The sequence below is a fragment of the Centruroides vittatus genome, unplaced genomic scaffold (genome assembly GCF_030686945.1).
Source record: "Centruroides vittatus isolate TY-2023 unplaced genomic scaffold, ASM3068694v2 contig_329, whole genome shotgun sequence".
Classification (NCBI taxonomy): domain Eukaryota; kingdom Metazoa; phylum Arthropoda; class Arachnida; order Scorpiones; family Buthidae; genus Centruroides; species Centruroides vittatus.
The window spans coordinates 1001096-1018448 of record NW_027122113.1 but is presented as its reverse complement, the minus strand read 5'-3'; the positions used below and the strand labels follow the sequence as shown (position 1 = coordinate 1018448).

Here is a 17353-nt window from a genome sequence, read left to right as displayed (position 1 = left end):
ATATCATAAAGCAAGAGGTCTATTATATCTAAGAGTTTTTTTTTTTAAATTTATTAAAATAGATTAAATAATTGTTGACCATCATATTTTTAATTATGTCAGTTATTTATATAATAAATCATTACCTGAACATCTGAATCGGCTTTATTTTGTGTTTCTTCTGAAGTTTTACTTGGAATGGAATGTATTGATTCTGTATTTTTTAAAGTAAAGGAGTGAAGTATCTAAAAATAAAATTGCATTTTACATATTTAAATTAGTAATTAAACTTTTTATCAATTATATAAAACTTATAATTTTTATTTATATAACTTACTTGAGGATAATCATTTGTAACTTCTTTAATTTTATTATTATTATAGGTTTGGTCGTCAGAAAGTGGTTTTATAACTGAATTAGAAGAAGTTTTCACAGACTGTAAAATATCAATTTAAATAAAACAAATTATTTAAGAAGTATTTTAAATATTGCAGTATAGTTTCATCAACAAATAAATTCATTATCGATAACTATTTAAAAGGGAAAGACAAAGTTAAAGGGTGTTGATTTTTAGAACAACCTCTCTTCAGATCAAATTTTTAATGCTAAAACAAATATAAAGAAATTCTAAAATCTATTTTATTTTATACGCCAGACGTGGGCAAATGCAGCTCCTAGAGCCACATGCAGCTCTTTTTGAGTTACATGCAGCTCTTCCTGAAAGTGTTCATTTCTGCTTTTTATTATTATTTTTACAATTTTATTTCCACAATTTTGTGAAAATATGTAATTATATATATGTAATATTTAGTAATTTATTTCCAAGTTGGTGCAATAAATTAAATTGACATTTCAAATCTATTCTTTTAAGACAAGTTCTTGACCCGGATGGGGGACACCCTATTCTTCCCTGCCTTACCATACTATCCGCCACGACAGTACAGAACTGCGGCTCCCATGCACTTTGCAAAACCTACATTTCAGCTCCCACTGAACTCTTGTTTGCCCACCTCTGTTATATGCTAATCATAAAGTAGCATTTGAATTTTTATATTAAAAATCATATTAGCATTAAAAACTAACTTTGAGAAGCAACCCGAGTTTCGAAAGATCACTCTATACTTCATAATTAAAAACATGAATGAATTTTTTAGTTTGTTAAAGAAAATTCAAACATTTGAGAATCTCAACTGATCCGTATCTGTAAACAATCCAATATTTAGTATAATCATCTTGATATTGGGCAAGTTGCCTAGTAAAGCAGCTTTAATAACTAGATAAGAAAACCATTGACATCACGTTTCTTTTGAAATGGTCATTTGTTTGCTTATCCAACTGTATTACTTGGGTTATTTGTCAAATGAGATCGAAATTTTAAAAAGTATTTTTTTTTTTATAAATTTTTGAGCATTTCAATGTTTACTTATTACTTATCGATTTTATAATAATTTACCTTTATTTCATAATTATTAAACTTAAATCATAATTAATATAACTTAATTTTATATATATTAAATGAATTTGGGAAAATAAACATTTTTATAATTTGAAACATACTTTTTAAATTTGTGCTGTTTATTAATTCCTAAGATAAAAATTTAAGAAAACATATAAGGTAATTCAAATTTTATAAAATAGAATTTATGAGTAAAATTATTTAAAGAAAGTGAAGATGTAACATTATATGCTACAAATGAAATAAAAAACTCATATAATTCTAATTAAAAACAAAATTTTACATTTTGTTATAACCTAGTAAGTTTGATATCTTCATTTAAATGTTTTTAATTTATTAATTAAAAATTCATTGGCATAAAAAATATAAATTCATATAAAAATTAACAAAATTACTGGTATATGATAATGTTTTCCATTGAATAAAAATTCTTACTTTCAACATCTGAAAGATGTGATACTGTGTATAATATTACTGTTACTAAACACTACATTGCTGCATACTGTGCTGTCATGAAATTTTCTAATTCATTTCCAAAAATAGTAAATTCAGCACTATAACCTACTAAAGATCAATAAAACTTTGTATAGAACTGGCCATAATAAATTACTGTAATGTATAACCATTGTCTTGTTTTCCATATCATCAGAGAAAACATTCTGCCAACTCAGAAACCTTCATCTCCTATTAGTCTGAGTTAACAGAAGTTTACTGTTCTTGAATAGTTTTAATGTATATACTTTTACACAAACATAAGCAACTATATAAATGCATTCTTACCTTAGGTTGGAAAATAGTTATATTGCCATTGTTTCATAGTAGTTCAAAAAGTTTTGAGAAAGAAAACACAAGATTTTTGACCAAATTTTTTTTTTTTACTTTTTGGCATAGTCACCTTTCAACTCAATAATGTAGCCCAATGATATTCTAACTATCTTTGCTATAATATGACTTCTCTAACTCTACAAAATAAGCATTTGTCTGAGCTATGGCCTTTGTATTTGAAATGAATATTTGTCCATTAAGCCATTTCTTTGGATTTGGGAAGAGGAAAAAGTCACTGAATGCCAAAATCTGGTGAGTATGGTGCATGTGGCAGCAACTTTAAGCACAATTGATGGAGCATTATGACTGCAACAGAAGAAATGTAAACACGCATATTGTTATGGTAGAAAAACACTTTTTTCTTTACCAAATGCAGATGTTTGGTCTTAATAGCATCCTTCAATTGCTCCAAAAATGCTGCATAGTACTCTCCATTGATGTTTTACCTTTTCCTAGATAGTCTACAAGCACAACACCCTGAGCATCCCAAAAAACAGTAGCCATCACCTTTCCTACTGACAGAACATATTTTGTCTTCTCTAGAGCACTTTCACTATCTTACACCCATTGTTTGGACTGATTCTTTGTCTTTGGCATGTAGTGGTAAATCTGTTTCACCAACAGTGATAAAACGTCATGGAGACTTAGTTGAATTGCATTTAAACATGTCCAAGCACTCCTAAGAAATGTTCATTTGAATATGTTTCTGGTTAACTGTTAACAAATGAAGCATTGATTGTGCCTAGAGCTTTTTCATATGCAAATATGCATGTAAGATGTTGTGAACATGATCTATTTTGCAATTTCAGCAAGTTTACATGCTTTCACTCATCGATATTTAATACAGCATTGTGAATTTTTGGAATAAGTTCCTCAGTAGTTGTAGTTTTTGGACATCCTGAATAGTCATCATCAAAAATGGAAGAGCAACCACATTTAAATTCAGTAACCCATTTCTTCACTGTAGAAAACAATGGCAAAGAGTCCTTCAAAATGCAATCAACTCCGTTATTATATCTATTGGCATTAAACCTTTTAAAATGAAGTATTTTATCACAGCACAGCACTTGATTTTATCCATTTTTCAGGAAACATCAAAACTTGTTTGGTTTGCTAAATCACAACAAACAAATTACTAAATGCACATATTTGAAACTTTACAGTACACCACCTAATGGATCATACTTGAGAAATATCCACACTATCTGATACTACTAGTGCCATCTCTGTGTCAGGCCGTGAACTTTTCAAACTACCCTCATATTATAGTACAGTTAAACCTTGGGTCATAACTCTGCAAGAAATCACCTGGGAGACATGAAATTCAGAATGCAGACACATTATTTTGTACTTAAAGGATGAAGAAAGCATACTAGTGCAAAAATGAATAGAATGTTTACAGTGTTGAATCAAAGCCTTCTTTTTATTGTAGTCTTGCACTGCACATGCTGACTGCATGCATTTTGCGTGCCCTCACATCACTTGTGATATCTTCTTCCTGCATAAGAATCACCTTTCTACTGCATTGGGAGTTCTACTGATTGCAACAAGCCCTTTTCTACAATTTCATGGCTGTCTGCTTAAAAATTACATTGTTGCTTAAGTTTTGCACACCAGTTTATATATTACAAGCAAAATGTTCCATCACCTCCAACTGAAACTGAAACTAACACTTTACAAAGAAGGGCTATAAATAGAGAATAAATGCTGCCTGGATGAAATATAACCAAATCAATCAAGACTGACAAGTACTTTATCCACATTTTTCAAAATATTATGTTTCAATTTTATTTTTATTTTTAATTTTAGTTTTAATTAACTGGTCACCTAGTATTAATAAATATTAAATATTAATATTAAAATATATAATGTATTATGTCAACGTCAATTAACGTGGTTTTTGTTAATCAATTTGACTTAAATTCAACTGCAGCATGTACCAAGAAATGGAAATAGTATCTTTCCCACAAGCACATTTGAAATGTAATTTCAAATGTGCATGTCGGAAATTTTAAATAGTAACTTCATAAATGATTTGTATCATAATGTGAGGCAATCTCAGCGCCACTAACTTCTGAATCAGTAGTCCCGTCATTAATTGGTCAGGCCGTCAACTTTCTCTAACACAGGAGGTATAGGACGTTCACCATCTGTGGCTGGTTCTGCTGAGTAGCTTGTTCAGCAACCAAGTTATCATACAGCAACTGGGGCAAAAAAGAGTTCAAAATTTTATTCATAAACCAAATTTTCAAAAAGGGTGGCATCTGAAATCCAAGGTGACTGTAATTTAACAGTTCAACTTATATTTTTTAATATTACTTACAGTCTGTTTCATAATTTTATATCTAAAAAAAAAAAAAACAAAAAACAAAGTGTATCTATTGCATATACTCTGTATTAATAAGCAATATAATATATATGCCAATACAGTGAAACATCCATTAATGAACAATGAACACTACTGAATAAGGAACACCACTGCTTAACAGATACTTATATAATTTCCAGATCCTTCAAACAGGACATCTATTATATTTACCTCTAAACAGCGGACAAACTTCTCGGTCCTGATAGTATCTGCTATTTGGAGGTTGTACTATATATGAAAAAACATCCAAATATAATTTTATGTACAATCAATAGGAATTGAAAATGTTTAGCAATACAAGCTTAAAAAATTTCATATCAGAAATTATATGAAAGCAACAGATATATGTAAATATATCTATAGCTTTCAGATAATTTCTGAAAATTAAACATAAATAGATTGAAAAATAAAATACTTCAAACTTATAAACAATTCAGGCATTAATAATTATTGTACTACCTAATTTCAAACCATACCTAATTTTCTATCATTTTTCAAATTATTCTAATAAAAATTAAAAAAAAAAAAAAAAAACAAATTGAAAACGTAGAATATATGAGATGTCAATAAAATAAGCTAAGACAAAAACTTTGTTGAATCCTGAATTAATTTTGAACAATCATCCACTTCATTTATTTTTGTTAAGTATTAAAAATAAACCATTGGAAATGAGCATAAAATTGCTTTAGAGAACTTATATAGAAACACCAGGTGAAAGGAAATGCATTTTTATCTATTTGCCATTGAATAGCTCAAAATGCATTTCCTTTTTAGATAATAAAGTCTGTATAATCAAATCACCTGGTGTTTCTATATGATTTGTTCTCTATAGCAATTTTACTTTCAATGATCTAAAAAATCCAGCAATGAGTTGCATAACTTTCCTGGCAAAAACAGTTAAAATTATACATGGTGCCATCTGTTATGAAAAATTTTATTTAAAAACTTCTTATATTATTAATTATTATAAAATAGCAAAAAAACTTAATTTCGAGGAAGAGATGATTTCTATAAAACATTGTAAATGCTAATGAGTAAAATCTTCATTAAATCTGACTCCAGATATAAAATATGACACCTATCTATCTCACCATCCCCTTGAACTTTAACCCTTAAAATTTAATAGAATCAATCCTCCTAATAGACAAACCTCCCTGCAAAATTTCAGAAATTTTTGACAAAAAGGCACAGGAATTAAGCTTCAAAGTAGTTAAGAAGCACTCCTTTATTTCATTGCTCGGTCTTTTAGATTTTTTCTAAAATGGCCATTTTGTGCTTTATTTTGTGAAAGGAAACAGTAAATTGAATATTGGTACTTGCACATGACACCAATATTCAATTTACCTAATTTATTTATTGAAATTTATAAATTTTACCAAACTTGCATTGATTATTTAAATAGCTGGGACAGTTCTTTCATGGAAATGAAAATATTTGAATAGATCCTATTATGAGAAACCCGTTTGTGGATAGAGAAGATCAAGGAAAACATTTTATTCATTTCCACTCACTGAAACAAATATAAATGAGTGATTGTTCACTGTAATTTTTAATCATATTTTTAATTTATTTAATTTAAAATACATGCTCTCCACCTCAAATTAGTGGTGGCTTGCCCCTGTACATCATAATTTTCCTTTAACAATGGAGTCGTGCTGGTCATCTATCTAACACCTTTCATGAGAAAATTTTTCAATTGAAATAATATGACTTCCAATTTGCAACAGAAGTTGGTATATAGATAATCGGGGCCTCCTGCCCCTAAGGTTTCCATATCCAGTCTCATCTATCTAACTCCATTCTCGTGATTAAAAAAAGACAGACAGACCGATGACAGTGGAAATTTTTAGGTCTACAATCTCTTCAAATTGCAGCCTAATGATTGCAGAATATTTGACAAAGTTTTATGTATTAAAAATTATGTCACCAGTGTCATAACTATTAATTTAAAAAATCTAAGAATGTCAACAAAACAATAAGTCCTGTCAACATAGATAGGTTGAAATTTTTAAATATTTCACCGATAAACATGAACCTTTTAAAACCAATTTAAACAATCAAATTTTGCTTATGCTTCCCTGGATACAATGCATCTACTGAACAAGCATTTTCATTAGTTAACAATATGTGAACCAGTGAAAAAACCCAATAAAAAATTGAAACGTTGGAAACAAGCATTTATACCAAATGCAACTTTGATATGGATTAAATTACAGTTTTATGAATTTTTAAAATATAAACCTAATTTATTAAAATGCTATGTATATGCTTATATTTTATAATAAATGTTATAAGACTTTTTATTTTTAGTGAAACAAATAAATGCAATCTGCTTTTTTATTATGAAACGATTTCTGAATTGTCATTTATTTTCTCAAAAAAAATATGATCACTATAGTTATTTAAAATAGCCAGGAAAGTAAAAAGAGAACAAGAAAAATCACATACTAAATTAAAAATATATTGTAGCAAAAAATCAGAAAAAGGAAAGATTAGCATTGTGTATTATCATATCATATGGATTATCTCAAGTATTTATCTGAAGGTCTTGATTTAGGTTTCGATTTCAGTTTACATATAGAATCATGAAGCCAAAACCAGAACCAAAACCAAAAGCAAAACTACTGAAAAATACTGTTCATGAAATAGCTGATGTTTCTTTTTACAACAAATTACTATAATAAAATAGTGAGAACTTATTAAAAAACATAATGAGCTATCTTGTATGAATTTGGCAATATAAAATGTTTTTTATTACATATCAAATTACAGTGAATTTAACTAGGAATCACAAAAAATGACATATTATGTGACTTGACAAATTAGACTGTTTGTAATTTGTCAATCGATAATGCATTGAAATGTATTTTTTCTATATGATTTGCATTTATGATACTAACAAATATTAAAGTATCTATCAATTTAAAATATATCTTAAGAAATTAATAAAAATTTTACTTTATTTGAATTTTTACTTAATTATTCATAAGATAACCCAAACTTTGTTTTTAAATAGGAAGTACATGTACAGTACTTAAATTTTACAATTTATAAAGAAATTATAATTAATAAGTAAATAAGTTACTTTGGGAGTAAGTACAAAATTGCTAAGTACAACTTACCACACAGGAATACTGTTAGATAAATAAAATAGACTTTATTTTGTACAACAGAACAGATATGCATTTCGGGCTGCTTGTTTTATTTATTTTAAGGTTTTGTGTTTTTTTTTTCTACATTTTTAGTAAGTTTTACAGTTTTATCCCCTTTTTACCCTGTTATTTTAAATACTCTGTTATTTCAGCAGTCACATGTAAATAACATTCCAGCTTTAACAAATGTAAAATGTGGTCTGAGGACGGATAAACAGCCCAAAATGCATATCTGTTCCAGTGTGCAGAATAAAGTCTATTTTATCTATCTAACAGTATTCCTGTGTGATAAGTTCTACTTAGCAATTTTGTGCTTAATTCCAAAAGACAAAAGAAAGAACAAGAAGCTATCAAGTATTAAATAAGCCATTGAGAATCAGGAGAGAGAATAATACAGTATATCATACTATACTTTGCAGCAGAGAAATTCTTATATTAATAGGTTAAAAAACAGTATTCTAATTTCAAAAACATTTATATTTGATAATTTTATTTTAGTAATCCATATGGGATTTTAAATCTTTTGCTGTATTATGAAAACTTTATTTTTAACTATAGAAATTGTTCTTAATATACCTTCATATATTCATATGTATGTATTGAATATGTATTATGTAGCCTATAGCCCGGCGACATATGGCAGTGGTTGGCTTTATTATTAATGTATCAGGATTTAGTAGAATTGTTTGTATTTATTGAATGTCTTTAACATAAAATCATTTCCTCAATTTTCAGAGAATATTTTTAAACATTTTATTCTCTGCACTTGTAATTCTATCAAAATTTTTTATAAAACATTTATCATTTATTTTACATACTTAAATTAACTATTTCTATATCAACATCATCTCTAAAGCCAATTTATTAGTTAAACCAAACAAAGTTCCTAATTATTGGGCTATTGTTTATATCGTATTAAATAATGCTTACACCTGGACTTTCAAAACCCCATGAAGTTAACAAAAATATTTATACAAATTATGTAATATACATAGAATTGTACATATTTGAGATTATAATTATAGTTAATACATGCTGGAAAAACTAGCAAAAGGAAAGTAAAATTATACACTAAAAAAAATGCCATACTGACCAATTTTAAAATAAATTAAATTTTTGCATAATATTTTCATGGGATTATTTATACAAATAATACAAATCGAGATTTCTTATCATAAAGCAATTCAAGTTCATCTTCATTTGTTAATATTTTTATAATTTATTTATTTATTTTGCAATTAAACTGATTTATACATTGAAAAATTTGTGACTGTGTGTGTCTTAATCTGATATCTGCAGGTGTTCTTTTAATCTTATCTATGTTTCTTCCAGTTTCACTAATATAACTTGTTGGGTTTCTACATGTGCAACTACATTTATTAAACCATGCCTATAATGATTCATTGAGCTAGTGGAGAGTGTGCAGTCAGCTGGCATATCTTTCAAATTGGTGAAAGAACAAGACATCTTTCACCAATTTGATGATTATACCAATTTATCATCAATTTTTGGTACAATAATTACATCAACATTTTTCACTAACTTTTTAATATTTTCTAACAATCCTGGTATATAATGTTGCAATTTTATTCTCCTTAGTAGTGTCTTGATATAATTAAGTTTATTACTTATTGTACATAACCAAAACTGTAAAATTCTAATAGGGTAATGATTCAGCATCACATGCAACCAGGCATTATGGACGTGGAGAAAACCCGTAAAACTCCACGTGGCCAGCCCGTCCAAGCGAGGTGCGAACCCACAACTGAACTCCCAGTGTTCAGGATATGAAGACCGCTTGGCCACTGGTGGGCCAGGGTTCCTACTCAAATTTTGTTTTAATTTTCATGACTTTCTCTGACCAACTTTGTACAGATTCCTTGACTCACATCCCTTACAGCAGGGATGGGCAACCTTTTTCTATGTAAGGGCCACATTTCAAAACTTTTGAACTGACGCGAGCCGCACACAAGAGAAAAGAGGGGAAAAATGTCAGTAAATCACAATTCTTTATTCATATATAATTATAAATTAGCATAGGTATACTTAATATAGCTTCTGGCACTGATCTAAATGTAATATATCGAAAATATTTGGTTAAATATTAGTCACTGCTAGTTTTAAATTAGTTTTGATGTGTCTGTTAGCCGGTTTCTTCCGTTTTAATTTTTACTAAATTCATTGTGAAAAAACTATTCACGAATATAAGTTGTAGAAAATAATGTTTGAATTTTTGTCGAATATCTCGTTAAGCTGGAAAATTGATATATTCATATTTTATGCCATGCGGGCTGCAAAAAATATTACTGCAGGCCGCATGCGGCCCAAGGGCCGCAGGTTGCCCATCCCTGCCTTACAGGATGGCAAATTGACAAAATAAAATAGCATTTGACTTACTATGCACATATGTTTTGCTTCTCCAACATTTTAGCTAGTTATTTTTTCTAATTAACAGTTATATACTTTTTATAATTGCCAAATTATTAAAATTAAAAATAAAATGTATTATTAAAATTCTGTTATTCTGTTATTAATCCACAACTATAAATCTAAATGACTTTGAAAGAAAGAAAAAAAAATTAATTACTTTTTTGATGTTGAAACCATGTTGTATTTGCTTATTGTGTACAGGCACAATGAAGTGACATGAAGTGAAGTGATTATTTAGTTAGCTAACTAAATAAAAGATTCAACTAGCCTAGTGTTGAGGAAAATGTCACTTCATTGTGCCTGTACACAATAATTACTTTTTATTATTCATTAACAAATGCCACATAATCCATGTACAAAAGTATATATTTATTAAATTTATCTTGTAATAAATTTCCCGAGCTTTATAAAATATTAATAAACTGGAAAAAAAATCAGAAATTGTTTTGTTATGCAATAAAAATTTTTGAAATGAAAAATTGATAAATAATACCATTTAAACTATTTATCATTTTGTGTACTTTATAAACTTTTGGAAAAATTTTATTGTGAGCTTGGGAGAAATTTTGGGTCCTGAAAATATTCTGCACCCTTCTTCATAAATTGTATTGCCACCACATTACTTCTTGCTTCCTGCAGATAACTACACTTAGTCAAGCATATTGTCAGCAAAAAAATCAACAAGGCTGCAAAGGAAGAAAATTTCCAGACTTTTTCTGAACACTAATGAAAATCCACATCATCCAAATGTGTAGACACCCTGTATATTGTCAAATTAGTTCAGAATGGAAAAAACATACCGTATTTTATGGACTATAAGACGCATCTTAATTTTTAAGCAATTTTTTAAAAAACACCTATAAGATGCTACGGACTATAAGACAAACTTGAATTTTGGAGGCAATTTTTCGAAAGAAAAAAGTGAGTCTTATAGTCCGTAATATACGGTAATACGAACTAAATACTAATAACAAACAATAATGTACAATAATAAACAGTTTGTAATGTAAAAAGTTTAAAGTGTTGAATTGGTTTATTGGATTAAATGTTTTTCAACACAATATGTGCCTCATCATATCCTCAACTCAAAAAAATAACATTCAAGTATGAGTAATATTAAATGCTTTAAACATTAACACAAAAATATTTAAAACTTGTTTAGTCTGTTTAAAGTACTTGCATATGTTTTAATGTGTTGTTTTATGTTCAAATATAATATTTTTTGAGTTAAGGATCTAATGATAAAACATTTATAATCTCAAAAATTGTTTAATCTAATAAATCAATTAGCTTCCTTGTAATATATTGTTATGCTTAAAAGCATTACAGTTTATTTAATTTTGCCCAAAGAAATGAAGTAAACTATTTACATAATAAATAAAGTGTAGTGATGTTCAAAACTTTCTAAAATTTTATGAAAAAAATATATACATCAATGCATTTTTAATCTCGAATACCTTACTCGTGCTATTCAGTGTAACATATATTAAAATATAGATTCAGACAATAATGAAAAATTCCTTCCATTCTTTTAGCAATAAACTAAAAATAGGATATATTATTTATAGACAAATTTTATTAGATCAAGGTTTAAATTTTATTTTTTAAATTACAACAACAACATATTTGAGATAAAATAGCAAATGACAGAATTTTCCATCAAATTATCAAAGCAAACTGATAGAAAAATAATAAAAATTATCACATGTTAACACAATCACACAATAAGTCTGTGTATACAAATGATATATTTCAAAAATGATCAAAGAAAAGATTATTGCTTTCCATCCTATAATAAATTCATAAAACTTTTCTTTATAAAAAGTAAAAATAAATAAATAAATAAATGAACATTAATTTTTCTTCCAAAATCATATTATTCATCCTGTAAATATGCATTTGATACATAAAATGAACGAAACTGACATGATTACATCAAATTAACATACTGTTTTCATTTAATATCAATATAAATATAATCCAGTATACTTAATCAATTCGAATCAATCCAAGTTTCATCTGAAAAATTATTTGTATAAACTTACCATCAAATTATTCAAATTTAAAAACAGCGTTAAAAAACACTAATCTATTTCAGGGTACCTATTTCAGCATGTGACTAATTTCAAAATTCAAATATTCAAATTTAAAAACAGCGTCCCGAAAAATTAATCAATTTCACCATGTGACTAATTTCAAAATTCAAATATTTAAATTTCAATATGGTTTAAAAAAAAAAAGAAATGAATTAAATTCTACTAAAAAGATCAAATATTCGTTTCGTAATAAAGTTAAAAATTCAAATTTTGTTATTTAAAATTTGACTGAATTCAAAACATTTGACAGAATTTTTATTAACACCTTACCGTGCTTTCTTCATCACTCGATGACAATATTATGATCTCCTTCGGTGGTTCATCGTGCTGATTTCGAACGATCGCCATTTTATTCTTTTTTCTTAAAATTTAATAAATATAACGTAAATATGTCCAAGCATACGTTATTTAAATCGTTTTACTAAGATAATTAAATAACCTACTTTTTCATATATATATATATATATATATATCTTTCAAAACCGAAAGTTCATATCATCATATTTTCTTAGTATTGGAAAATTATAGGGATAAATCCTTTCAGGAAATAAAAAAAAGGGAAATTTCCGGGTAATAATAGTTTAAAAATAGAGCACGACAACCAATCAAATACGAGTTATGAACAAGAAGCAGTTTAGGGATTTATTCTTCCTCTGTAACGAATATTAGGGATATTCCCTGTAGGGAAAAAGGGAATTGTGTCGAGACAGTATGGGCGGTCCTTAAGTGTAGTGTCCAATAGGCTCTCGAGGTAGGGATTTTTGTAACCAATGAGAGTTCGAAGTTCCTCTGAATTTTCCCTATCTGAAATTTTTTTCTTACAGGAAGTGAGGGAAATATCTGAGACGATAGGGATTTTCATATACAATTATGACGTATGTTGTAATTAATTATTACCCGAATATTTATTTGTGATTGATTTTTAAATTATAAATTTTAAAATTTGAAAAACATCATATTAATTCAATAAGTGTAGAAAACATAAAAATGCTAATTTAAACATTTTTGTTAAATATTTACGGTATTTTCATTTCAAAGAATTATAACTATTCATTTAGCTTTCTTTTAACTGTTTTATGTTTTTAAAAAAGCATAAAAATATTTCTTTCTTCCTCACTGTATTTTAAAGCTTATATTATATATACATATACTTTTAAAATATTTTTTCACTTAAACTTTTAATTATTGTGTGTGCTGCCATCTATTATCGGAATTTATATTAAAATGTTTGAAATATTCATAAACAATTTTATTCGTTTAAACAAATTTTATTATAATATAAATATTAATTATTAGATCATATTAAAAAAATAAAATTTTATTTTATTAAAAAATGTTTAAAATATATATTTTTTACGTCTTACAATTTAATCAAAAGATTTATCAATAATTTTCGAAATAAACTTTGCAACTTAAAATGAATTAATTAAAAAATTTATAAGTATATTATTTTTAAAAAAATTTTTTATTAAGCAATTGCATTTTTCAGTTGCAAATATAAAATTAATTAACTGGGTTTGATTTTTTATAAAAATTATATATATTTGAGTATTTTATTTTAATTAATATTTAAGAGAAGAATGCTTAAGTAAACAAATACGAGTAACGGACACTACCACATTTGCACATAGCGCACTCTAGTAGAAAAACTGCGAAACGTTGATCGAAGTCATCTGTACCAGTCTTTTTACAATCACGAAGTTAATGATGCATTTTATATAATTTTGAATTGTATTTAATTATAGTAAATGCAAATTAAATATGGAAATATAAAATATATATATATATCAAATAACGAAAATGTAATAATGAGTAGAATAATGAAAATGTTTTGAAAAAGTCATATTAGTTTTTAATGAAACCAGCGAATTTAATTTGTATATATTCTATCTTCGACTTTATTTTCTTTACATATAATCCCTCTAATCCGAACAACTACATATAATAATTAGTTCAGATTAACGAGAGGGCACTGTAGATGTATATTATTTCTGCCAAATGGAAATTCAGTCGACTGTGGTGCCATCTCATTTCAAGTTTGTAATTCTCGTTTGAAATGAATATTACAAACTGTTTTAATACATATTTATCAAATTTATAAATATTTTTGTGTGAATGTAATAAATATTTGAAATAATAATAAAAATTTATATAATTCTGTTCATTATATAAGCACAATCGAAATGAATTTTTTTTAAACTCTTTTAGCCTTGGGGAAAGAGTTAAAATAAGGTTTAAAAAGTTAATTAACACTTTACAATCTATTTTTCTTATCTAAATCTAGACTGTTTTGTTTGCCCCTAGATTTCAGATTTAGGCAATTAGATAAGTGATGTAAATCTAAATTGTTTCATCTCGAATTTAACTATTTTAAAAATTTATTTAATTAGTATAAAGAAGGTAAGATCAGTATTTAAAGTAGTGAGTGTAATATTTAACCCTCAATATAACAATATTTTTACAATCTAAGTACGAGTTAGGTCTTGAAGGGATGAAAAGGGTTCCGTGATAAAAATAAGTTGGAAACTTCTGATTTAAATGATAATGTAGATATTGCAGCTGCATAAAAAAAAAAAACATTTACTGTATATATTTAATACGAACGGTAAATCCTACCAACGTTCCTTTCACAGCACTTTTTTCGTAGGCCTAATAAAATATACAATAAAACCTGTGTAAACTGGAATCGTATGGTACAGAATGTTTTTTCCAGTTTGGCAGGATTCTGTTTTAAACAGGTTATTCTTTAACACAGAAAATCGCTCCATTCCGAAGAACTGTTTCTGTTTGCTTCCTTTTTATTCAGGTTCAGTTTTGATCAAACTTTAACGTTCGTTTTAACTTTAACTTTAACTTTAGTGTTCGTTAACACTAATTAATTTAGATAAAAATTTTAACGAATATGGTGTTCTCACTGCTCAATTCAAAATTCCCATTATACATTTTGTGTTCAGTTGAATGTTAGAATATGCGCTGCTCCGTCTCTCACCACCCAGCCTTCCACATGATCCGAACCGACGATGGGAATGAATAAAAAGCTCTTTTAGTCTCCACAGGGCGGAAAGAATTATAATATATACCTATTTCTCAAAGGGATCTGGATCTACTTATGAAAAGTTTTTGAATTTTTATTTTCTTCAGAACACCTGAGAATTCAGAAATTTTATTATGAATATTTTTACCTAGCTAAATCGGACATTATTCATAATTTGATTGTTTCAATGCAGGCATGGCCAAACTCGTAATGAGCCTGCTAATGCTCATAATAAAACGGAAATAATAATAATAATGCGTCATTACACGAGGAATGAAAGCCTAGAGCCCGGATTCACGAAAGCGTCGTATTATCGCAACTTACGACGAACGTTCGTCGTAAGTTAGCAGTGGTGTAGCGAACATAACTAGCGCCGGGGCACGACACTTTATTGGCGCCCCCCTCTTCCCTCCAGAAACACATATAGTTTGTCTTGGAGACCATTTGGGCGTTCTTCTGCGAGTGGCGCCCGGTGCATGATACACCCCCTTGCACCGTCCTAGCTACGCCACTGTAAGTTACGATACAAAATTTGGTATTCACAAAACGCGTCGTAACCGAAAATATCATAAATAGGCGTCGTTACATACGACATACAGTGGGTTGTCGTAAGGCAACACAATTCAAGCTAGCCGACGAGTATTGAGTTTTCTCTCGATCAACGAATTACACGGTTTGTGGAAAATTTATTGTTTATTTAGTCTGTTGATTGAAGACATTTTGTTAACGGATTTAATGTGATCAGATTGGAGATAGTATTGGAGAGGCGTACATGTATAGCATACTATTCTCTTAATCATGTTAAAATTTGTTAACAGAATTGTTATACAGTAAGCAATTATAGAAATTTTACTAGCCTTTTCTTTTTGAAACGCTTTTGTCATTTCTCTTCATTTACGTCGAATTTTAATTATGGTTCTACGTACTGTACTGTACAGTACATTATTAAACTATTCACTTGAGCAGCCGGATGACCAAGCGATCAAGGTGATAGCTTATCACTTTGGGGGATCCGGGATCGAATCCAGACGAGACGAAAAATTCCTGAGGATTTTTCGATCCGGAGGGTGGTCTGTCTGTGAGTGTGGCCCTATCCCTCACCACCCGGACGCCCCCCATTGCGCCTGGCCGAATCCATAATGGGCTTGTTAAAGGAGGCGCTCTTAATGCCCACAGGGAGGAAAGAGTTTAAAAAAAACTATTCAGGTGTTTTCAAATTAAGCCTATTCTCAAATAATTATTTTTTCTGCGAGAAGTAACAGTTTGATGTATCCTCTCTTCTATTATTATTATTTTCTTTTTTTCGTCTCTATCTTTTAACGCCTGTATTTCGGAAGAAATACAAGACTTTTACTCTTTTCCATTTTATCACCGATCTCATGTCGAAGACAACTCGTGTAATTCGAAAGTTCTCGGACTGTGTTTCTATTGGACGAAACAGTACACTCTCGAAATCAGATAACTGATATTTTGTCGTAAATAGTAAATCTGGATACGATGAACTTCGTGAATTATAAATACGATATTGTAAGTTTGTTGTATTTAACAAAGTCGCGAGAATATGACGTTGTAACTAACGATATTTTCGTGAATCCGGACCACTATACAGTAACATCTGTGTAAACTGAAATAATTTTTTCCGTTTTAGACAGGTTTTATTATGAAATTTTTATAACATATAGTAAATATACCAAAAAATTATATAATTCGAATATTTGCTTTTTTCATATATTTATAAAATAAGAACAATATCATAATTGATAAATAATTTTACAGATATATCTTTCAAAATTTATCATACATTTATTTTAATAACTTAAATTTAAATTGTATATTTATATTAAATGAATAATTTTTTGAAATAAATACCTGAAAACGTTATTAATCCATATTTTCAAATTTTAATCAGAAGCAGATTTAAGTAACGGTTCGGTGTTGTGTGTTACGCGAGTAGCAATTTTTTTTAAAACTTATTATTAAAGTTTTATTTTAAAAATATGGTAAAACATTTAG

General features: G+C 28.1%; 1 protein-coding gene across 3 annotated transcripts in view; it reads right to left on the bottom strand.

Annotated features, from left to right (window-relative positions):
- The window catches only part of LOC136973748 (death domain-associated protein 6-like), a 41424-nt gene extending 28470 nt beyond the window's left edge, over window positions 1–12954 (bottom strand). For all 3 annotated transcript variants that reach the window (XM_067268493.1, XM_067268494.1, XM_067268495.1), the window contains exons 1-3: window positions 12577–12954; window positions 317–415; window positions 126–224 (exon numbers count right to left, since the gene is read on the bottom strand). In XM_067268493.1, coding sequence (XP_067124594.1) covers window positions 126–224; window positions 317–415; window positions 12577–12654 — 276 coding nt within the window. In that variant the 5' untranslated portion in view covers window positions 12655–12954. The remainder of the gene's footprint in view (window positions 1–125; window positions 225–316; window positions 416–12576) is intronic.
- Between the last annotated feature and the right edge of the window lie 4399 nt (window positions 12955–17353).